The 23,792-nt window shown below is 37.5% G+C and overlaps 1 protein-coding gene across 1 annotated transcript; it reads right to left on the bottom strand.

Moving 5' to 3' along the window:
- Positions 1–230: 230 nt before the first annotated feature.
- Positions 231–23,702, bottom strand: LOC129748262 (irregular chiasm C-roughest protein-like). Its single transcript, XM_055742802.1, has 4 exons — positions 23,565–23,702; positions 23,221–23,262; positions 1,682–2,098; positions 231–1,579 (listed from the first exon to the last, which is right to left on the bottom strand). The coding sequence occupies exons 2-4, from the start codon at positions 23,255–23,257 to the stop codon at positions 1,539–1,541; spliced, it is 495 nt and encodes a 164-aa protein (XP_055598777.1). The 5' UTR covers positions 23,258–23,262; positions 23,565–23,702; the 3' UTR covers positions 231–1,538.
- Positions 23,703–23,792: the final 90 nt, after the last annotated feature.

The following is a 23,792-nucleotide window of genomic DNA, read 5'->3' as shown; positions in this document are numbered from 1 at the left end:
TAGAACACTTACCATTTTTCACATATTCCTCAAAACAAAAACTCATATGGATTTTTGTTTGTATTCAACAACAAAGCGATTTTTATCAAATAGAACAAAGGAAAATTAAAAACGTGATTTGAATGCTACTGATTTGCTTCGTGCTGAAAAAAATGGGATGCTTAATCCAGCTCTAAGCTTGAATAAAGAAAACCATAGAATTTTTCGGATTATGTCTACACAGACAGTCATAGTATAATAGGCAGTAGTTCTTACTTTTATTTTCTCAATAAGGGCGAATTTTATTCGCCCAAGGAATCAAACAGCTACATAGTTTCTAAAGAAAAATCCTTTTATAAATAAACAGTTTGTCACATTGGCACATACCTATCCTACAACTTATTTCATCACTATCATTAGAACACGATCAATCAAAAAATAATGTAATCGAGCTTTGATCACCGCCGGTTGTTGTTAAGTTTTTCGGTTCATACTTTTCGGTGAATTTCAAATCAAATATAAACAGAATTTTTTAACATTGTTCAGCCTTTATAAGAAAAAAACTATATAAAATAACAGAAAAACATAGAAATAACACAACATTTTCTTGACATAATAATTTCACCCTTATATTTTGCACTTATGAATTGTATTGTTAGTTTCTTGATAATTTAGCTGTTTATTTTAAAAATTACAATCGAAGCTTGTTTGATGTTGACTGTTCTGCCTTTCTTTAGTTTTATGAGTAATGTTTCAGCTGTTTCTCGTTTTCCTTCTTGATTAACTCTGTCTTAATTAAACGCTGTGTCGAAATTGAACTTATGATTAAGTTCTATAGGTTGTTGTCTAAGTCCTGTGGCTCTGATACTTTGCTTGAGGCTAGTTTTATGGTTTTTATTCTTTTTTTCAGAGTTTGTGATTGATTGTGAGTTTGATCACAAAAGTATCAACCCAAAAAGTTAACAAACAAATAATAGGATTCATAATACTGTGTCCACCCACTCAAACAAGCACTGCACACTTCGAATCTCGAACAGCTTTCACATAAAAGGCTTTGTCGACAGATGAAACGGCATCAGAAGCGCAAAAAATAATTAACCCAAAATAATTGCTCCCGAGAACACAGGGCCGGCTGGATTGACCATCACAAGCAACAGCAACGGTTTAATTACTTGCCTTTCAGCTGCCTGGAGGCTGAAAAGTGTTGAGATGTTTAATTAATTTATTATGTAGGAGGATTTTCGAAAAACCCTTTTTTTTTCGTTACAATCAACCGAATGTGGTATCTGTCATCATCGGTATTGAATTGATATTTGAGGGTGGTATGGCTGCGTGTGCTTGTGTGTGGCTTTGAATACAGGGGTTTGTGCGATTTTCTTTTTTTTTACTTTTGTAGCTGCATTATCATATACTTAATGTACGATATGTTGAATGAAAAATTGACGATGTTTCGATTTCGAACCGGGATATTTTAAATGTACTACTTTGCTACGGATTATCTGTTAATCGCTGTTTTTTTATTTGAAATTTTATTTATGACCTTCGCAACCAGCAACATCCTAGTTACGGTGATGAATTCCGTGATGGGCTTTAGTAGAACCTGGATGAAAAAAGAATATAACACCAAATATCAATCGATCTGAATATAGGTGATCAATTTTCTAAATTCATTCTGTATTCGCAGCTTATGAATGGAACTTACCCAAAACGGTCACCTTGGCCCCAGCCCGGATCGGTTTGATGCCCTTGGTGGGCCCCACCTGGCACTGGTAGTCGGCCGAATCGTCGAACGAGGCATTGGTAATGCGCAGATTGTACACCCCATCGTTGTGGTTTTGGTTCAGTGAGTAACGCGGGAAGCCCACAATTTCATCGGTGAATCCGAGCGCGAATCCGTCCTTGGTCCACTGCACCTGCCCGGCTCGGTGATCGATTTCGCACCGCAGAACCACTTCCTCGCCCAGGTGCACCTCCAGGTTGGAGGGTTTGATGCGGAAAGTTTGCTGCTGCTGGGTTATTGCCGGTTGTTGTTGTTCCTTCGGGTGTAGAAGTTTTTGCTGAGGAATTTCGCCCAGAATTGCAGCTTCTCCCAAGCTAATGAATATGCTGAAATTTAGCACTGTTGGAAAGGTTAAACACTAGCATTAAGATTCTAAACGGTTAAATCTCATTATTAAGTTTTGTTAAAGAATTATTTCAAAATCCACTTTATCATTGAAAGTGTAAGCGAGAAGTCTCTGGAGCCACTTTTCAGTTTTAACCTATTTAATCAAGTAACAAAATTCAAAATCAAAAGATGGCATGCATTCTAATGTTTGACAGTTTCTGCTCATTACTTGACTTGATATGACTTGAAATAAACATACAGTCAGTCAAATTTCAAAATAGAAAAGTATGTACGTACCAAATAGAAAAGATGTTAAAAATATAAAAGTAGGTACATCTGATGAAAAAAGAGATTTTTAAACATAAAAACATAAAACAGTTGATCAGAAAATTGTTCAAATAAGTTCAAAATTATCAGCAATGATTGAAACTACGCTAAAACAATCCCATAAAATTTGGTTGTAATCTGAGGAATCAATTTCCCTTTATTTTTCCTATGTAGATGTAGTATGTTCAACATATCTTAAGATCCAGAGATTAAAGATCTGAAAAGAGAACTTTTCTTTCTAGAGACTTTTTTTACACTGAATGAAAACATTTGAGTTCCAATAATGATGCAAAAAGAAACTTTAATGGATATTTCGGTGTTGATATAAATACTGTACGGACCATTTTTTGACCGACTGTACTATATGAACACTTCTTACGGCTTCTTCTTAACAATTGCTGCGTATGTAGATCTAAAATTTATTGAATTTCGGTAATATCTGAGATTTTTGTGTTTTTTTTTCTTTTCAAATTATCAAGATTTTAACTCAATATTCTCAACTAGAATATCGGGTTAAGATTGATAATTGTTTAAAGAAAAATTTTAATTGAACAATCTCAGTTCAGATCTATACTTCTCCTTTGTTTAAAAAAAATCTTAAAGAATTTGTTTTTTTCAATTCCAAATCCAGAATTCAAATCTAAAATTTGAATTTACGAATCAAATTTTTGATTCTTAATCCAGAATTAGAAATAAGGTAATAAAGTCTTTTTTTATAAAATAATGAATGAAAAATATCGAATATACAATTAAAATGTGCAATTTTAACTGCGATTGGAAGCAATTTTTAAAAAATATATCAACTTCAAAGCATGGTTCAAAAATTATATTTTTTTCGAATCAAACTAATAAATGCAGAAAAAGATTTCCAAAATTTAAAACTTACTCAATTTGTAATCAATTCTGTATGATATCAATTTAAAAAAACATTCAACACCCTTTATAAATCATAAATAGAAATCTATTTCGACACCATTTAAACCTTCTCGGATTTACTTCGGAAACGATTAACTCCGCCCTCTGGTGCCATTATATTGTTTTTCAAAATGAAAAATTTGTAAAGAAAACATATTTCGTTTCGATGCTTTCCTGCTCCAATTGGAAAAAAAAAGATAAAAAAAGATAAAGATATCGATTTACTCTCTGGAGACACTATTTAGGAAAGATCATAATTGTCGGCGGAAACAACTGACGATAAATTTTCAAACTCCTAAAATTTCTCGTATATTTTCTATACTGTTCCTAAACTTTTCAAGAATATTGAAAAATAATCAAACATTTCAGTGCTTTCGAGTTTGTGGACATATCAACAGGCGAAAGGAAGAAGAAGAATTGAAAAATCAAGTGTATATATATCAAGCCAATGATAAATAATGGAGAAATAGGGACGGATTCTTTTAACTCTAAGAAAAATCTGGTCTCTTTGCTGATTCCGGTAGAAGATCCTTGATTCTGCAGCAAAAAATATACAAGCTAAGTATTCTTTTTTATTCAATAACCAATTTGAAACCTCCGTAACTAAAAAGAAACTGTAAAACTGTATCTCTAATTGAACATTTATCTGATATCCGATACAACGATGATTTAGATTTAAATTTTAAACCATCCATAATGAAGATAAATTCAACTTATTTGAACATATCGAAGTTTAAATATAATCAATTTCCTACCGGATTTAAACAGTTTTTAACTTCCAAACAATTAAGTTAACAGTTTTGAACATCCTCCTGACATTGCATATAAAAAAAAAGTTCACTTATTACCGTATTTTTTCGGTATATCGTTTCAATTTGGAGTGCAAAGTTATTTCACTTTTTAGAAGACCCTTTCAATAGTTCCTTCTTTCGAAACAGTTTTGAGAAAAAAAGCTATCTTAAACGAATCCTCATCTTAATTTTTAGTCCAGAAAATACAGTTAACAGTTCTTGAACAGTAATGTTATAATGATAAAAATCGTGAAAAATTTAAACTTTTTTGCATTAAAATTAGTAGTTTTAGTGAGTTACCAGCGTTGATAAAGGATGATAGTTTAAAATTGCATAATATTTCAAGCGAGTGTTTTAAAGCTTTTAGTCACTTCACTCGTCCTTGATTAAAAATGAACCCTTTGTGACAATATGAAGCAAATCGATAATTTGTATCAACAATTTAAATCATTGTCTGGATTGATTAGTTCAGGTTTATGCTATAATCAGGAAGTATTGTGCATTGAGAATGTACTGCAAGCACCACTCTTTTGGACTTTGGCCAAAACTGATGGCCTCAATCAATCACGGAAAAGCAACCGTTAGCGATGTGGAATTGTTCCACTAAGCCACGCCAACAATCGTGAGATTTGAAATGCCCAATTAATTGATAACAGTATTTCGGTTTTGACTATTTAAGGTGGATATGAGTAGTCAAACAAGTTAAGCTAAGCAAAGCTAAGCACTCTCTGGAGCCACTATTTTATGTTTCAAAACTAAAGTGTAATGGAAAACGATTCATAAGGCACCAATGTGCCAAAACTTTAACTAAATATCTACAAAAGATTGCCACAAACCAGAATTGGATAGCAAAATGACAAAACTTACATATTGCGCGCTAAAATTTGTCCTTTATTTTTTTTTTTTATCGGAAGATCACAATTATGATTAATTTGGTTTAGGACAACAAATTTTTCATTTTTCCAAAATTCTCTCACTCTCATATTTAAAATAAACTGTGATTGGAAATTGAAGTTGTAACTCTTAATTTCCAGTTACTTTTTTTCATTAGTGTAAATACATATTTAAAAAAAAGAGATCACACAGCATATAATGTATTAAACAATATAAGAACAACGATTCCCATAACCTCACCAAACTGATGACTTACACCATTCAGAACATCCATCAGTACAAAGTAGAGATAGGTTAGCTTTGAAATAATGTTTTGATTTAAAACCCCGAAAAAGGGGATTATTTGGTCAATAATGTCGATTATAGGATCAATATTGCATTCAGAAGCCATTCAGAAGCCCCTGAACAAAATAACTGCAACTTATCAGTATTACTTGAAAAATTCATGACGAAACTCATTTTTTCGAAGTGAATGTTGGTTTTTTTCAAAGGTCTAGTGTTGGCCCTATTTTGCAGTTCATCCACCTGTAAGCTGTCTTTCAAACGTTCTTTTAACAAAGAAGAGTTACAAAACCGTTTCTTACTGCTATGAAATAATATTTCAGGATATTTTTAGCTGTTTCTAGCCAGTTTAAAGTGTTTTAGAGTAATTTTACTGCATAAAAATCCACCGCAGACGAATATTTTAAGAAAATAATGGCCTTCAAAGTCCAAAAGATGACTTTTGGGGTGTCTTTTTGCGCGGAATAGTTAAAAAATAGTGATTTGAAAAATTGAATCAAAATTTTCATGAAGAACACGATACAGGATGACTACATTGTCTTCCAAATGGTACCCAGATTATCGTTACTTCTAACCTTAAATTCTTCTAATAAGTTTTATATTACAAAACAAGGAGGTTAAGTCAATTTCTGTTTAAAACATCACAGATAAACTAGAAGCTGTATAAAATTTGTTGAATCATGTTCAGGAACCAATCGGAGATGAAAATAATTAATCGTAGACGTTGATAGTAAGCTTGTATTATAGTTTTTCTGTTTTTTTTTTTTTCAAGGAATTTAACAGCAAGCTGTCATTCTTCCCAAAATATAGTTTTTCTGTTTAAATTGTGAAAAATTAGGAAGCAAAAGGGAGTCAATACGATCCTCCGGTATCGTGTTCCTCATGAAAATTTTAATTCGATTCATTTAATGATCCCTGTAAAACTAAAAGTCAACTTTTGGCAGTTTGAAAGTCATTATTTTATTAAAATAAGCGTCTGGGTTGAATTTTCATACATGAAAATAACCTTAAAATCATTGAACTGCCCAGAACCAGCTATTTAATACCCTGAAATAATATTTTATAACAGTAAAAAACGATTTACTAACTCCTTATCACATTGAAAAAAATAACTGAAAAAACTCCGGAAAAGTTCCTTCAAAGCTTGAATGTTCATTTCTTATTGTTAACATTTTACAAATGTGAGATTTTAATCGAAAGAAAACAATCACCACAAAAAACGGAGTATCAGCGTAAACTTTCTACAAGTAATACTAAAGTAAATGGCTTCTGAATGCAATATTGATCCTAAAATCGACATTGTTGACCAAATCATCCTCGAAGAAAAATAGTCGGATAGTAAAAACAAAATTTAAACATATTTGACAAATGCGAAAACTAAATTTTATTTAAGAAAATATACCAAATAAATCATAAAAAAAAACTCAAAATAAATAATTGAATCGAATTTTCAACATTAGAATTCTAAAATTAAACAAAGATTTGAATCTCAGTAATTGGGAATCATGGAATAAGGATTTTCTGAGGTTTAAATTTAATTTTACATCAGAATGTCCAAATAGATCAATGGTTGAAATATCGTAAGTGATTGTAACTTTTCTTATTGATAATCATGATTATAATTGTCATGAATAGATTCGATAATTATTAAATCACAGGTATTTTCACTTTCAAGTCAAATTTAGACATAAGTAATAAGGATTCAAAGTTGGATTGAAATATTGTCTCATGTCAGTGCTTAGCTTTGGGTCATAAAGTTTGGAATTAAAGATGGCATAAATTTTTACTTGGAATCTTGGCAAAATTGCAAATGAATATAAGAAATACTATTAAATCAAAACTTAATAACCCTTTCTATCTTCCTTTCTTCTCTCACAAAGTGTTAAGTTAAGCAAACAATTGTAAACAACCAAAATCGATTTTGGCTCCTTAAAACCTAAAGGTATGAGCCATTTCAAATAAAGAAATCGTTAAAAAAAACCCTAAATTCATCTGAAAACATTGAAAATATAGAAGAACAAAGTTGAAAATGAAATTCTAAAATCCAATACGGAGTACGAAGATTAAAAAAAGTGAAATTTCAAGACCCCATGCTTTCTGCATAAGAATAAAATACAAAGAAGATAGATGTTTTAAACAGTTGTAATGTTTTAATCATTGAAAGTGAAAAATAAAACAGAAAAATATCAATAACGAATTTTGACAATTTTTCAAAAAAATGTATTTCAAGTGATAGCAAAACTGCACTTTCACAGTTTTTAATGACATAGTTCCATAGAATTAAACTTTGCCATCATGCTAAAATAATTTGGAATTATTTAGAAGAGATTATTCAAAATCGAATAAAAATTTTTGTTCATGATCCAGAGGAATTAATTTCTATAGTAATCGGTGAAACCAGTTGCAAACTTAAGGCTGGACTCTGGATAACAGTTGAAGCTATGGCATATAACCTTAACTATCACGGGAAAACGAACATTGACCGGTTAAATGATTTTAAGAGACGAATACGCGAACAACGTTGGAATAATAGATATATTTTTGAAAAACACTTCAAGAACTTTTTGAACATCTTTTGATTCGATGGATATGTGATAGCATAGAGTAGAAAAAGTTTTCAGATTTAAAATAACATGTTATGTTTGGCTAGTTTATAGGAAATGCTAAAATAAACAAGATATAAAAAACGGAAAAAAGTGAATGGTTTGAAGTTTCAAAGCCAAAGCTTTTATTTCATTGGCAGCCTATGTTTAAAAAATGGATCTCACATCAGAAATAATAATACTTAAAATCAGAAGAAAAAATATTTTTTTCCTATTTCAATTGAATATCTCAGTTGCTTTCAAAAAATAATGAAATCACGTGAAACAGCGCACTCGCTTCAATTGTTTCACAAAATTCGCTGTATTTTCGACAATTTTCATTGAAAATACTTGAAATTTGACCAAAAGATGAAAAAAAGTTTGATCTAGTCCCAGGCCGAATTTCATCAAAATCTATTGACACGAGAAAAAATTAGACCTGTTTGAAAATTTGGTTCATTATTGTCCAACATGCGATTTTTTTTGACGCATGTTTGTATGGAAGATATCGTGATATTTTTTTTATCAGATTTTTCTTTAACAATTCTAAAATTAACCACTTAAAATAAAGAAAATTGATAGAAAATTCATTCCTGCTTTGATTAGAAACAGAATATATTCTGTTAAGAAGAGATTCTAACGAAAGAGCGAATATAATATGATTAAATTTCGTATATAATTTTTTTGGCAGGTTGTTTCTGGAGGTTTTTATCAATGACCAACATGTTTGATGAAAATGTTTGGTTTTGTGAAAGAAAAATCTAAAAAACATTGATTACGATATTTTCTATACAAACATCCGTCCAAAAATGAATGAAATCGCCTGTTGGTCGTTAATGAATCTCATTATTCCGTCAATCGATTTTGATGAAACTTGATTAATATAATTAGATCTAATATTTTTACATTTTTTTTTTATTTCAAAAAAAAATTGTCAAAAATACAGCGAATTTTGTGAAGCAATCTCAAATTTCCCTTTTCACGCTGCTTCTCGCTGCTTCTTTATTGAACGCAACTGTACATTGCATATTTTTCCTTTTTTGACTCTTGAGAGTTTCGTGAAATCGGCTTCAAAGGAAACGTCTGTAAGGATAGATGTTTTTAAGAAAAATTTTAACAAGAAAATTTGTATAGTAGCTTTTAATAAACATTAGTTATTTTTTAAACTCTGTTATCTCTTGAAAAACGCTAATATTTACACTTGAATACATATAATTTTCGAATATATTAAGATTTAAACTTCTGCTGCCCTCTCTGGAGCCACTGTTTTATTTGTTACAGTTGAAACCCCTCAAAAAGCTGCCTTCAAAAATAACAAAGGTACGTTTTCATGGTGCTGAAAATTTTATTGTTGACTTCGTTTGACTTAAAAGCAATGAGTAAAATTTGCAATTGATAAATTTTATTTTATTAAAACGTAAACGAAACGGCCCAAGTAAATTTTAAAATTTTAAAGCAGGCTACTAGAGCTAATTTAGGTTTCATAAGAGACTTAAAAGTCTTACAAAACAATCGGCTTTACTAGGAGGAATTTTGAAAAGTGTTGATAAAAATGTTGTCTCTAAGAAAAATTCTACCTGCCCTCTTTGGTTGAAAAATTCACTTCAAAACGAAATCTTTGAAAAACGTCATGTCAAACGTTGATAATTTACTAAAGTACATTCTTGGACATCAGTAATTACACCACAACCCTCATCACCAGAGCTTATTGAGTCTATAAATTTTAATTCACTGATTCACTCCTAGCATTTATTTTTTCCTGCTACCTCCTGCAGCAGGACTGTTGAAGAAAGATAAAAAAAGGAATCTGTAGAATGACCTTCCTGCTTTCAACCGGGGGAGGTCTTTGCCATTTCATTGATATCCAAAACCTCAATACTTTAGCGAAAACCAACAACGGCAAGTTCGACTAGTAGGTATAGGTACCAATAGCTAGTAGAGTTCACTTTCCTCCCGATGAAACCACAGCAATTAATTCATTGAGCAAACATAACCCTGGGATAATGAAAATCTTTTTACTTTCGTTCCGCAATAGAGATTTTCCCAGCAGCTCCCGGATCCTTCTCGGGTGTGTGTATATTGGCATTTCTTTTTATGGGATTCTTTCTGTGTTTTTTCTGTACGCTCCCTGCCAGTCTTCTTCTCTGATGCCGGTTTCGCATATCCTGTAGGTAAGGTTTGCCTCATGTGAAATGCACACGTTTGGAGAACAGATGTATGCTTTTCACCACATGGATGCGATGCAACGATATAGTTACCGCAGCTTCTGGGTCTAGTCGAGTAGAGTTGAGATTCCACGGAACATCTCCTCGGGATTGTGCGGTATGGGTCGGTAAACTCCTCCTACATTATGGGGCTTTGATTGGCCGCTACGGGGTGTTTTCCTACCAACCGCTTTTTCTTGCGGTCGACCCGAACTCGGTACACTTATCATTCCGGCCGGTATCTGCAGTTTTCCATCTAACTTATAATTCTGCTCCGGGAATGTTCAGCAAGGAAGTAGGGCAAAGGCTCCCAACTAGGGATGGTGTTAACAGTTGCAATAAAAAATATTAGCAAACAAGACCGAAGCTAGCCTACTTACCCTATGACACGTGATCCGATGCCAAAGTTGGGGGAAGCAAGTGAATCAAACAGAAGATCATTGCCACCGCTAAATTGATTTAAAATTAATTGTGGTTAAGATTTATCAGATTTCAGCTGAACTGGGAGATTTATTGTTCGAGAGTGTATATTTCTTGAAGGTGCAACCGGCAGTGTTACTTTAACACTTGATTTATAGAAACTTCTGTTTCAGTGTTAAACAAACCTAAATCTTTCGGATTTTTCCATCAACTATGGAGCTGTTCACTAATAACGTAAGCATATAAGCGGAGGGGGGGGGGGGGTGCGGTCTACACATCTACACATAGTTGAATAAAAAAATTGGAACAAAAATGATCTTGCTGATTCTCAATTTTGATACAAATTTGGTTCATTTTTAATTTTTTACGGTTAGTATTTAACTCTAACAAAATTTTCAAAAAATCTTTAAAAAGTTGACTTTTCTCAAAGATCGCGTTTGCGAAACCTCTAAAAATGATTTTTTAAGTAGGGCCCATACAAAAGTTTGTTTTCCACATCCTTAAGACCAAGCCCACCGGGCGTTGCTATTTCGGTCGGTATTTTAGATGGTTTGATTGGTTGCGTTTTTATCTATTTACTGATTTTCGCACTCATTGTTGCCATCCAGGTTGATATTTGCGTTTGTTTATTTTCTGAAGGCGACGACCGGCTGCGTTGCTACCGGGTTGCTACATAAACGCATCCTGTAACAACCTACTGCTCGAATGCTATTATACATGCAGATATAAACCAAAATATGAACGCTAATAATCATAGCAGCTTTGCCTACTAGCGACACGACGCATACGTCGCGATGTTGAAAATCATAACGACGTATCGCGAGTTTCCTAGGAGACTTGCAGTATGTAATTGATAGCCTAAGGAAAATCAACAGTAAATAACAAAAACAATGTTTGTGCACTACATGGAATTCGCCTACTGGACTGAAAATTAATAACAAACCAGCGAATGACAAGAATCTCGCTAGTAAAAAGTGTCGCTAGTAAAACTGTCGCTATTCGGTTTGGTGCTATACACATAATATTTCTCGAATCAAGTTAGCGACTGTTGGTGCGATGATGGGTTGATAGATATGTTGCTGAATGTACTCGATTCAAGGTTTAGCAACCATTGCACTGTGGGGATTTTTGATCAAAAAAAGGTACCTATTTCTGTGACGATCGCCTAAACTATTCTAAATTTTGCAAAGCTATCATTTCTTATGCAAAAAAACACGAAGAATAGAATGGTCTGCACCGCTTTCTGATAAAATGGCTCTTAACGTCTCATTTTGCCCGATTTCCCCTATTTTTTTAGGTGCAAAGTTATAATTCCGATTGTAGCCATCTACCTTGCAACCAAAAAGTCATACAAACCATACTTATTTATGTAAAAATGCCAGCTGAATCGATTGGTGTACTCCAATTTTTGTTTTTACTACGACAAGTGGCTCATTTTGCCTCTTTTCCCCTAAATTTAAGAATTTTTTCAAAGAAATGCAGTCAAACAAACTGTAATCCAGCAGTTTTTCATCACGAATGATCATTTTTGGTAGATTTATTCATATTCTAGCAAATCACGTCACTTTTTTGTACTAGAATGAATATAAATGGCTAAATATCCCCAACCTCCCCTAGCTTTTTTAAATGTATGCATAAATTTCACTGTAACAAACGAGCGATTCACATACCAAATGCAAAAACCAAGTGATTTAGTGTAAAATTTGTCACTGAATCGAGTGGTGTACACCGCTTAGTGCTCAGCTTACGAGAATGGCCGCAATCACCCCGATTTCCCCTAAAATCGAGCGATTTGTGGAAAAAAATCATTATAACAAATGACAATATATCATAAAATGCACAAAAATGATTGAAACAGGTGTAAAACTTGTTGCTGAATCGAATGATGTACACCGCTTAGCGTTCAGTTGAGCCCCAATCACCCCGATTTCCCCTAAATTCATTAAATTTCTTTGAAAAATACACTGTTAGAAACGAGAATTCAATTTAATCGATACAAAAAACATTGAATCGGGTGTAAAACTTATTGCTGAATCAAATGATGTACACTGCTATGGTGAAGTTGACGAGAAGAGTCACAACCACCCCAATTTCCCCTAAATTCATATAATTTCTTCGAGAAAAAATTGTAACAAACGAGTGAATTTGAGTATTACTGTCGAATCGATGAGAAGAGCCTCATCATGTTAAAACCAATATCAATTATCAATTCAGCAAAATATTTTTCAAATTTAGGGGAAAAGGGGGTGATCCAGGCTTTTTTCTTCATCTGAACGTTCAGCAGTGTACATATTTCTGTTCAACAATTAGTTTTTCACATGGTTCAGTTATTTCTGTGCACTTTCTGATGCATTCTCGAAAGTTACAAAAATTTTTTTCTTAAATTGAAAGTATTTAGGGGAAATTGAGTCAAATAGGACTTTATTCATCAACAGAATTTAAGCGGTGTCCATTATTTTATTCAACAGTTAGTTTCACATATGATTTAATGTTTTTGTACCTTTTTCGATGCTTTCTCATTTGTTACTACGATTTTTTGGTTCATATTGTATGAGTTTATGAATGAATTTAAGATAAATTGGGGAAAATGAGACTTTTCTTGTAAACTCAGTGCTAAGCGGTGTTCTTCATTCGATTCAGAGATAAGTTATCCACCTGATTCAATGTTTTTCTCAACTGTTCATTTGCATTTTCGTTTGTTACAAGGTTTTTTTCCAAGAAACTGCATAAATTTAGGGGAAATTGGGGTGGTTGTGACTGTTCTCGTCAACTGAACGCTAAGCGGTGTACATCATTCGATTCAGCAATAAGTTTTACACCCGATTCAATGTTATTGTATCTGTTAAATTAAAATTCTCGTTTGTAACAGTGTATTTTTCAAAGAAATTTAATGAATTTAGGGGAAATCGGGGTGATTGAGGCTCTTCTCGTCAACTGAACGCTAAGCGGTGTACATCATTCGATTCAGCAACAAGTTTTACACCTGTTTCAATCATTTTTGTGCATTTTATGATATATTGCCATTTGTTATAATGATTTTTTTCCACATATCGCTCGATTTTAGGGGAAATCGGGGTGATTGCGGCCATTCTCGTAAGCTGAGCACTAAGCGGTGTACACCACTCGATTCAGCGACAAATTTTACACTAAATCACTCGGTTTTTGCATTTGGGATGTGAATCACTCGATTGTTACAGTGAAATTTATGCATAAATTTAAAAAAGCTAGGGGAGGTTGGGGATATTTAACCATTTATAGTCATTCTAGTACAAAAAATAACGCAATTAGCTAGAATATAAATAAATCTACCAAAAATGATCATTCGTGATGAAAAATTGTTGGATTACACTTTGTTTGGCTGCATTTCTTTGAAAAAATTCGTAAATTTAGGGGAAAAGAGGCAAAATGAGGCACTTGTCGTAGTAAAAACAAAAATTGGAGTACACAAAACGATTCAGCTGACATTTTTACATAAATAGGTATGGTTTGTATGACTTTTTGGTTGCAAGGTAGATGGCTACAATCGGAATTATTACTTTACACCCAAAAAAATAGGGGGAATCGGGCAAAATGAGACGTTAAGAGTCATTTTATCAGAAAGCGGTGTAGACCATTCGATTCCTCGTGTTTTTTTACATAAAGAATGGTTGTTTTTTCATGCAAGGCGTTCTTGCCTGAATTGGGTACCTTTTTTGGCTCGAAAATCCCCACTGTGCATTGGTGGGCTTGGTCTAACTACCATTTTGTAGCTGAGCCCCCAGATTCCCAGACATTATGCAGTTTTAGGCCACCCCACTCCCACAGCTGTCGTCTCTACATGCTGTTTTTTTTCTATTTTAAGGATTTCTTTTTTACCATTACTGATGACCTCTAAACGCGCAGTTTTTTCTACATGCGGTCCTTCCAACACGCATTTCAAGGCAGCACTTTTTACTACTACAACTGTCCTCTCATCATGACTTATGCCTTTCACGACTGTCCTCTTGACTAGCCTTGTTACTACTACAGCTATCCTCTCAACACGCTGTTTTTTTTTTCATGCGTTCCTCTCAACTCGCCTTATTTCTTCCATAGCTGTCCTCTCAACACTCTGTTTTTCTATTCATGCGGTCCTCCCAACACGCATTTCCAGGCTGTTCTCCTGACTCGCCTTATTACTATTACAGCTTATTTCTCAACGCGCTGTTTTTTATGCGGTCCTCCCAACACGCATTTCTAGGCTGTCCTCTCAACTCGCCTTGTTACAGCTGTCCTCTCAACATGCTGTATTTTCTTTCATGTGGGCATCCCAACACGCATTTCAAGGCTGTCCTCTCAACCCGCATTATTTACTCCACAGCTAACGTCTCAACTCGCTGGTTCTATTCATGTGGTCCCCCCAACACGCATTTTCAGGCTGTCCTCTCAACTCGCCTGCTTTTAAATGAATTTACACTCTTAATTTTGATGCAAAGAATATTCACAACCTACTATTCTGGTAACACTGGTCGTTCCACTCCGTTTTTGAATTCCACGTGTTTTGTTTTTCTAGTGGGTGATCTCTTTTAAAGGTTCGATAAATTATGAAAAACGATTTCTTACTTGTAAAAGACACACATACGTCACACATAACAAATCAGATCACCCACCGAACCGTGGGTCTAGTGCCGAGACTCACTTGGCTGGCTGTTGCACCGAGACTGTCGTAGATGCTCATTTTTGCTCTGGGAGAATACACCGATAAAACAATACAGTCAATGTGCTTCACAATGGGTGTGATACTTCGAAAATGACTTCATTAAGAAAAAATCTTTTAAAATCAATATGAGACGCTTTAAATAATGAATTTATAGACATTTTTGTCAGTGATAGACACTACCAACTTTAAATTTTACAAACGATTTACCGAAAAAACCTAAAACTTTATCGCTTACCGCTGAAATGAGTCTTGACTTTAAGTTAGTTGACAATGTAACTGTCGTTAAACCACGGAGAATGTTAAAAAATTTTGCACCAATTCTACTAGGTAGTATAGAATGTTTTTTTTTAGATTTTGACGATTTTTAGGTCAACAACATAACGGAATAATGTAAGTGAGCGCAAGATTTGGCTTTCATAGCCTTTTAATCGTTGCCAATGACAATATTTTCCCGTTCTCTGATTGAACAATATTACTCAATTCCCATCTGATTTTTAGCCATCTGGATGCACTGCTGGTTGCAGAGAGAACATGACGATGATTTCCTTATTTGAAGTCCCCGCGGAAGAAAAATCATTTCAAAATTTACAAAAATGGCGAACTTTCTATCATATCAGATTTAAACTGACTTCAGACGACATTTTATACGATCTTTTCACTACCTACCTACCTACCTACCTAAGGGCCCGGCGCCGATTGACCGACGCATAGGGCTGAGATAAAAGATCTTCACTGCTAACGATCCGGAGCCAGCGCCTTCACTTGCTGCCAGCCAAGGTTCTCGTCAACTGTGCGGATTTCAGCGGCTATACTTCGCCGCCACGAGCTTTTGGGCCTGCCTCTTCTTCGATGCCCTTCTGGATTCCAGTCAAGCGCCTCTCTGCAAATCTCGTTTTCATCTCTTCGCAGCGTGTGCCCAATCCATCTCCACTTACGTTCCCGAATCTAGATTTTTAGCGCCTTTTGATGACACCGGCGATGAAGTTCAACGTTTGAGATCCAGTTGCCAGGCCACCAATCGCGGATGATGTTCCGCAGGCAGCGATTCACAAAAACTTGCAGTTTTCGCGTCGTCACCGCATATGTGCACCAAGTACAGCAATACGGATTTGACGTTTGAGTTGAAGATTCGGATCTTAGTTCGTAGAGAGATCTGGCGTGACCGCCAGATATTTCGGAGACTCGCAAACGCAAGTCGGGCTTTTCTGATCCGGGTTTCGATGTCCTTCTTGGTACCACCATCAGGCGTAATCTGGCTACCAAGATACTGGAAGCACTCCACTGTCTCAACCTGTTGTCCAGCTACCACGAAATTGGAACGATTTTCTGTGTTGATTTCCATCGACTTGGTCTTTCCGACATTGATTTTGAGACCTGCTGCCTTGGAGCTTTCGGTGAGGTCATCGAGTTTGCTCTGCATGTCTTGTTGTGTTTAGGCGAGCAAAACAATATCGTCTGCCAGGTAAAGGTCGTTCAGTTGCTCCATGTTTGAAGGATTCCACGGCAATCCTCGGTCTGGTCTACAGTCAATCGATCCAGTCAAGATCTCATCCATTACGATGAGAAAAAGCAGCGGTGACAAAATACATCCCTGCCTCACTCCAGCAGTTACCGGGATTGGTTCGGACAAGGCACCGTCGGTTCGGACAAGACACGAAAATGCCTCGTACTGTGCTTCGATGAGATGGACTAGTTTCTCTGGGACAACTCGTCGTCTAAGAGCAGCCCAGATGTTTTCGTGGTTCAGTCGGTGTTTTTTCGAAATCAACGAACACCAGCAGAAGAGAGTCCTGGAATTCGTTGATTTGTTCCAGTATTATTCGTAGCGTTGTGATGTGGTCAACACAAGATCGTCCGGATCGGAATCCAGCTTGTTGCCGTCGGAGTGTAGTGTAGGATCACTTTGCAGAGTAGTTTGAGGGTTGTACAGATCAAAGTAATGCCACGCCAGTTACCGCACTCTGTTAGGTCTCCTTTCTTCGGGACCTTTAAGAGGATACCCTGTATCCAGTCAGCCGAGAATGTTGCAGTATCCCAAATGTCAGCGAAAAGACGGTGCGACATTTGTGCTGACAAGGCAGGGTCGGCTTTGAGCATTTCAGCAGGAATGCAATCGATTCCAGGCTCTTTGTTGGATTTCATGTCCTTGATAGCTTCTATTTCAGCCAGCGAGGGCGCTTCCGAGTTGACGCCATTAATGCGACTTACTGTGGGCGCCTCGAGCTGCGGGTTTCGTTGGCCATCGCTATTTGTAACTCGGAAATTGTTCAAAATGCTCAGTCCAACGCTTGAGCTGATCTGTTCGATCTGTCAGCAGCTGACCTGCTCGGTCTTTCAGCGGCATTCTTGCATAAGTCCTTGCACCACTAAGGCGGCGAGAAATATCATATATTAATCGGATATCTCCAATGGCGGCGGCTCTTTCTCCCTCTTCGGCTAGGGAGTTTGTCCAGGCTCTCTTGTCTCGTCTACAAGCTCGTTTAACTGCCTTTTCCAGTTCCGCATATCGTAAGCGGGCGGCTGCTTTGGCTGACCCGGTACATGCCTGCTCAATTCCGACTTTCGCCTTTCTCCGATCATCGATCATCCTCCAGGTTTCATCCGACATCCATTCACTTCGTCTTCCACAAACTTTACCGAGAGTACCATTTCTCGTCGTGATAAAGGCATTCTTGATTCCACACCACTATTCTTCGACTGTTCCGTCTGTCGGCAGCTCCGAGGTTCGGGATTCTAGCTGTTCAACGTATGCCCTTTTAACCTCTGGATTATCCAACCGGCGGACGTCGTATCGACACCCGACTTTCTCCTCGCGCCGTTGGACACGCGCAACTCTCAGTCGTATCTCGCCAAGGACGAGGTGCCCAAGTGGCCTTATATGCTGGTCGATGGGAGAAGAGCGATCCACCGATCACATGGTGTTGTTGCCACAAAATTCTACAAACAGCTCTCCGTTTTCGCTCATCTGTCCTAGACCATGGCGCCCCATGATGCGCTCAAAGTCCTGATTATCGGAGCCAATCTTTGCGTTGAAGTCGCCTAAGTGGATTTGAATGTCACCCTTCGGAATTCTCTCAACCACGCTGATCTTTTCACTACGCAGTTGAAATTGCGAATCGCAACACCATTGTAAACGTCAAATCACTTAAGTTAACATTTCTGATACGATATTACATGTTTGCTGGGTTGACTTAGCACTGATGCCAAAACCTCAAAAACTAATCCCAGGTTCAGAATTCTGCTACAATTTTTCAAAATTTTCTCACTGGTTGATTGAAACTTAGTTCTTTACATTAAATTTTAAATGAGATTTTACTCATTCCTGAAATTCTGGTTCCATATCATCCAAATCAAAATGATATTTCTGTTTTCATTTCTGTATCTAGTTCAAGATTTTTTGTTTGAAATTCGATTCATCATTGGAAATGTTTTGAGTAGAGATACAAGAATAGTATCAGTATGTTGTTATAATATACCTATTTAAATGATTGAAAATCATCGATGTTTTCTTCCACAATTTATTTTAAATTGTTCAACGGATAAATCCAGCATAAGTTAAGTTTTTTTATGTACCAGTTGGCGTCGAGAACCACCTGTTGAGCGCGCTGGAATGGAAGGAATGTGGAGAAATTGGTCAACAATCGCACTGCATGTATTGCGAGGAAGCCGACAGTGAAGATGACATGGTCCAATGCGACATCTGTAGCTTTTGGAGCCACTATCGATGCGCGGGAGTTACCGATGCAGTGAAGAGTGTGCCATGGAACTGCACGGAATGCAGTAATTTGTTACACGTTCCAAAAATAAGGAAAAAAATTAAAAAGAACGTTTCCAAACAGACGGGAAGTGCGAAAAGCGATGTCGGAACGGAGCTTCGAGAAGGTCGGCCATCGATTCAAGAAGCTCTGAGCCTTCTCGAACAAGAATCGACTGCGGCAGGAGGAAAAATACTGCACGACAGACGCTTGTAAATGGGAGAGATTGGATGCAGGAGGAGAAACTTCGCCAGGAGAAGCTGCAACTAGAACAGCAATTAGCGGACCAAAAGGACTTCTTGATCCGGCAGCTGCTTGAAGCAGCTGCGCGACCAGTTCCGGAAAATGAAAGCCGATCTGAGTCAGGAGTTTGAGAGCGACGAAGAGGACAGCGATCCGGATATTGGTTCTGCGAAGACGAAGTCGTGGGTAGAGACGCAAGAAGATCTCCGCGGCGCTTACCCCAAGAAACCAGCAGCAGCGCCAAGGAGTTTTCCTCTCACTGTGTGTAACGCGTTGGAGGAACGGCAGGGCGAGACAGATTCGGAACAGAGCGGTATTGGACACTGACGCAAACACGGAAGAAAAGCGAAGAAGAAAAAGAACGTGGACACCGACCATCGTTTCAAAGAGCTGTTAGAGCACTATTTGAAGGCAAATGGATCGCAACAGGAGCCGGAAGCATTCGAATCGAAAAAGCTTGAACAGGCGTTGTTTAGGAAGAACGTAACTCGTTAGGACGAGCTTGTAGTGTTAGTTCAGGGCCGACTAAAGAACAGTTGGCTGCACGACAAGCTGCATCCAAACATCTTCCTACTTTTCGAGGCGAGCCAGAGGTGGGGCCCCAATTCATCAGCTGCTTCAAATACATCACGGAGGCGTGTGAATACACCAATACCGACAATTTTAAGAGACTTCATAACAGCCTTCAAGGACTACCCAAGGAAGCAGTCCAAAGCCGATTGCTCATGCCTGAGTCGGTGCCTGAGGTCATCGAAGATCTGCGTCAACTGTTCGGTAATCCGGTAAAGCTGTTGAAGTCACTGATGACTAAAATGCGGAAGGTACAAGCCCCTCGAGTGGACAAGGTACTTCGGGATCACGGTAAAGCAGTTATGTGATCACCTTGTTGCGGCCAAGCTACACGACCACTTGAGCAACCCCATGCTGGTAGCGGAACTCGTCGATAAGCTGCCATCCGATTATCAATGGATTGGGTACGCTTCAAGAGATGTAGGACTGATCTTCCTCTTCTTACGTTTGCCGATTTCATGAAAGGAATCGTGTCGGAAGTTTCTGAGGTGGCTGACTTCAACGGGGAGCAGAACACTGTGGTTGCGGAAGGACGGCGAATGTTCAAAAGGAAGGCGCGCGTGAATGCCCACGACACTAAAGTGTTTCCGGTCGTGCAGAATACGATGCCGGCGAGAACGAGAAAACCCTGCCCGCTGTGCAATCGTACAGACCACAAACTAAGGTTCTGTGACGATTTTTCGTCAATTCCATTGTCAATTGGATTGTCAAAAATTGGTCGATAGACTCTAGCTGTGCAACATTTGTCTGTGTGTCCATGGCATGGGAAGATGAAGTGCACTTTCAAAGTACGGTGCGAGATACAGAGCTGCAAAGGAAATCACCACACGCTGCTGCACAGGAACGAGGAAGCAGTTAACGTTACCGTGGCGGAGTGCAACCCACATCATAATGTCGATCGGTCCGTAATCTTCATCATGGAGGAAAGGCGGTTCAAACTTTGGCGTTCCTGGACGAGGGAGCTTCAAAAACACTTGTTGAGAGCTCTCTAGCAGATTCGTTGGGCGTCGAGGGAACTCCGGAACCCCTGGCCATCGTGTGGACAGGAAATGTTAAGCGAAATGAAGATAGTTCGAGGAAATTCGACCTGCTGATATCTACCGTGGATTCTCGTAGAAAGCTTATGATGTCGTCTGCCCACACTGTCCGAGAATTGAACCTGCCTCTACATAGGACCTGTTACAGAAGCATCGATTTAGACGGAGTTCCTTTGTCAAGTCCCAAAATGGAAGTTCCCAGAGTTCCTATAGGCCTCGACAACCTACATCTATTCGCGTCTCTGGAGTCCAAGGTTGGTGTCCCGGGAGAACTGATAGTTGTACGTTCAGCGCTGGGTTGGGCAATCTACGGTCCTGATTCGAGACTGGAGTAGCAGCAGCATCACTATTTGAACCATCATTTTGTTCAAAGCTTAAACAATCGTCAGCTTAACGATCAGATGGCGGAGCAGTACGCTCAAGAAGAGCTTCATGTAGCACAAGGCAACCCCAAAGAATCGGAGGAAATCCGGAGGGCCCGTGATACGCTTGAGTCAACAACTGTCCGAGTAGGAGACCGCTTCGAAACGGGACTACTTTGGAAACAGGAGCCTGTTATTACAGATAGCTATCCGATGGCGCTGAACCGACTGAAGAGCCTGGAACAACGTTTTCAACGAGAGCCGCATATGAAACAGAACGTGAACCAGCAGATTGAATACTACCTGGCCAAAGGCTACTGTCATAAGGCCACGGCAGAAGAGCTGAAGAGTACCAATCCTTCTTCCGTGTGGTATCTTCCTCTTAATGTCGTGCTAAACCCTAAGAAACCTCATAAGGTACGTTTAGTATGCCAAATCACAGAGTGTTTCTCTCAATTCTTATCTGCTCAAAGGCCTCGATCTATTGACATCACTTCCGGCAGTCATCAGCAAATTTCGAGAGCGACGAGTTGCTGTGGGCGGTGACATCAAAGAGATATACCATCAGCTCAGGATTAGACACGTAGACAAGCAGGCGCAAAGGTTTCTCTTCCAGTTCCCGCAAGACGATCATCCTACCGTTTTCGTCATGGACGTGGCCACCTTCGGCGCTGCCAGTTCTCCATGCTTGGCGCAATACGTCAAGAACCTGAATGTCGATGACTACTACGACAGCTCCGACACCGAAGAGGAAGCCATCGAGCGGTGCAGAGTATACGTTACCCGTACGTTACATCCACTCGAAAGGTGGATTCGAGATCACCAACTGGACGTCTAATTCTTTAGCTGTTCTTCAAAGTTTGGGAGTGGGTGGCTCCAGAGAGTCAATCCATTTGAACCAAGACAAGGTGATGGATTACGAACGAGTTCTCGGCATCATGTGGAACACACAGAACGACGTGTTTTCCTTTGCGGTACCCACAAACGCAGCGGCTACAGAAGCAGAACCACCAAAGAATAGCACGGTCATGTCGCTGTTCGATCCAATCGGCCTGTTGGCTTTATTTACGGTGTTAGGAAAGATGCTCATGCAAGACCCGAGACGAGCGGGTTGCGATTGGGACCAGCGAATCGACGGAGAGTGCCTGGATAAGTGGCGACAGTTCAAACCTCTAAAAGGTGAAACAGTGAGTATAAAATCCGCTGACGAAATTGTTTGCTAAATTTAATTAAAAACACACAGGGCATGTACGAGGAAATTAACCTACAAACCAGGTTCAGGACGATTTCAATCAGCTTTAATTATAATCAAACAACTGTATTGTAAATCGTAAGTAGTAAATTTATATTCTAAATTAGTTATCCTAACAATTATGTTCCTAAAACTAAGGTCCCGGACGGAAAATAAAAAGCGATAGTCATTCGCTGATCCAAACAAGCGCGAGCAAGTGTGAGAGCCCGAGTAGAAAAAAACTAAACGTAAGTTTTCAGCTGACTCTTAATTAATAAAATATGAAATATTTTAGCTTCAAGCTGCTACACTAGAGAATGGCTGCAATGTTGATTCTTTTCTTATCCGAACATCAACAATATGAAAAAAAGGGTACGAAATAAGGATGGTACCACATGTTTTTCAAACAAAGGGGCTCGAAAGCCGCGAAATTTTCGTTCGGAAGAGCCATTATTGGTCTTCAGATCTCATCAGAATCACGTCACTCGAGTCGCAGAATAAGCCCCAAAATGAAGATTTATTCATAAAAAAAAACACTATTTAAAAATCACTCGAACGCCAAATTTTGAGAAATCGTCAACCTCTTTGAGGGAAATGGCTGCAAATCACGATTTCAAATTCCTGTATGCCTCACAACACAGTTTCCTGATAATGTTTTGCTTATCAAAGAAGAATGCTTAATTATTTCCAAAAAAAACTGCGTTCTCTCACTGAACTAGACAGACTATTGGTCTTGTTTCAAAGCAATATTGGATAAAATAAGGTTTTAAAGCGATGTATTGCATTTTTTAAATACAAAGACAAAAGTAAAACACATTATATACATATTTCTATATTACTTACCAGTCATAAGTAAACACTGAAAACCAGGACTCTTCATTTTTCCTGAAAAAAGGATTATAATTAGGTAGGTACAAGATGAATAAAAAAACAGGAATCATCAAAAGAGCTCTGTTAATTACTAAGGAAGCAAACACAAAAAACTAAATGCATATGGTATTTTCAAATATCACCATGGAGGTGAAATAACATCGCAGTCTTTAAGGAATATCACCAAAAATTATAAAATCTCAACATGAAAAAAATTAATCCAAATCGAACGGAACAGGTTAGGGAAATCAGATTCACTTAGAGATAAAAAATTTTAAGGTGTAACAGATCCTTAATTGTATCGTATTTTATCTTACCTTACAATAATCCAACAATTTGACTCACAGAAAATAACTCAATATAGAAGAAAGACTTTCGCCGACACTCTATTAATAATTGTTCAATCAAAGATGCAAGATGCTGCAGAAGTCAAAACACACACTGCAATGAAGGATTCAAAATATTGATAAAAACGAAACACTAAAGCGCATGCCCACGTTCTGTCATCCTTGTGGGGCGGGAAATTTCTCAACAAAATGTGATTC

The sequence above is a fragment of the Uranotaenia lowii genome, chromosome 2 (assembly GCF_029784155.1).
Source record: "Uranotaenia lowii strain MFRU-FL chromosome 2, ASM2978415v1, whole genome shotgun sequence".
Taxonomy (NCBI): Eukaryota; Metazoa; Arthropoda; class Insecta; order Diptera; family Culicidae; genus Uranotaenia; species Uranotaenia lowii.
The sequence above is the reverse complement of the archived record's forward strand: the minus strand, read 5'-3'. Positions and strand labels throughout refer to the sequence as shown.

Coding starts and splice junctions, on each gene's coding strand:
- LOC129748262 (XM_055742802.1), bottom strand. CDS start 23,257: ATGAAGAGTCCTGGTTTTCAGTGTTTACTTATGACTG. Junction 2,099..23,220: donor TCAGTGTTTACTTATGACTG/GTAAGTAATATA, acceptor CCTTTCCAACAG/TGCTAAATTTCAGCATATTC. Junction 1,580..1,681: donor GGCCAAGGTGACCGTTTTGG/GTAAGTTCCATT, acceptor TTTTTCATCCAG/GTTCTACTAAAGCCCATCAC.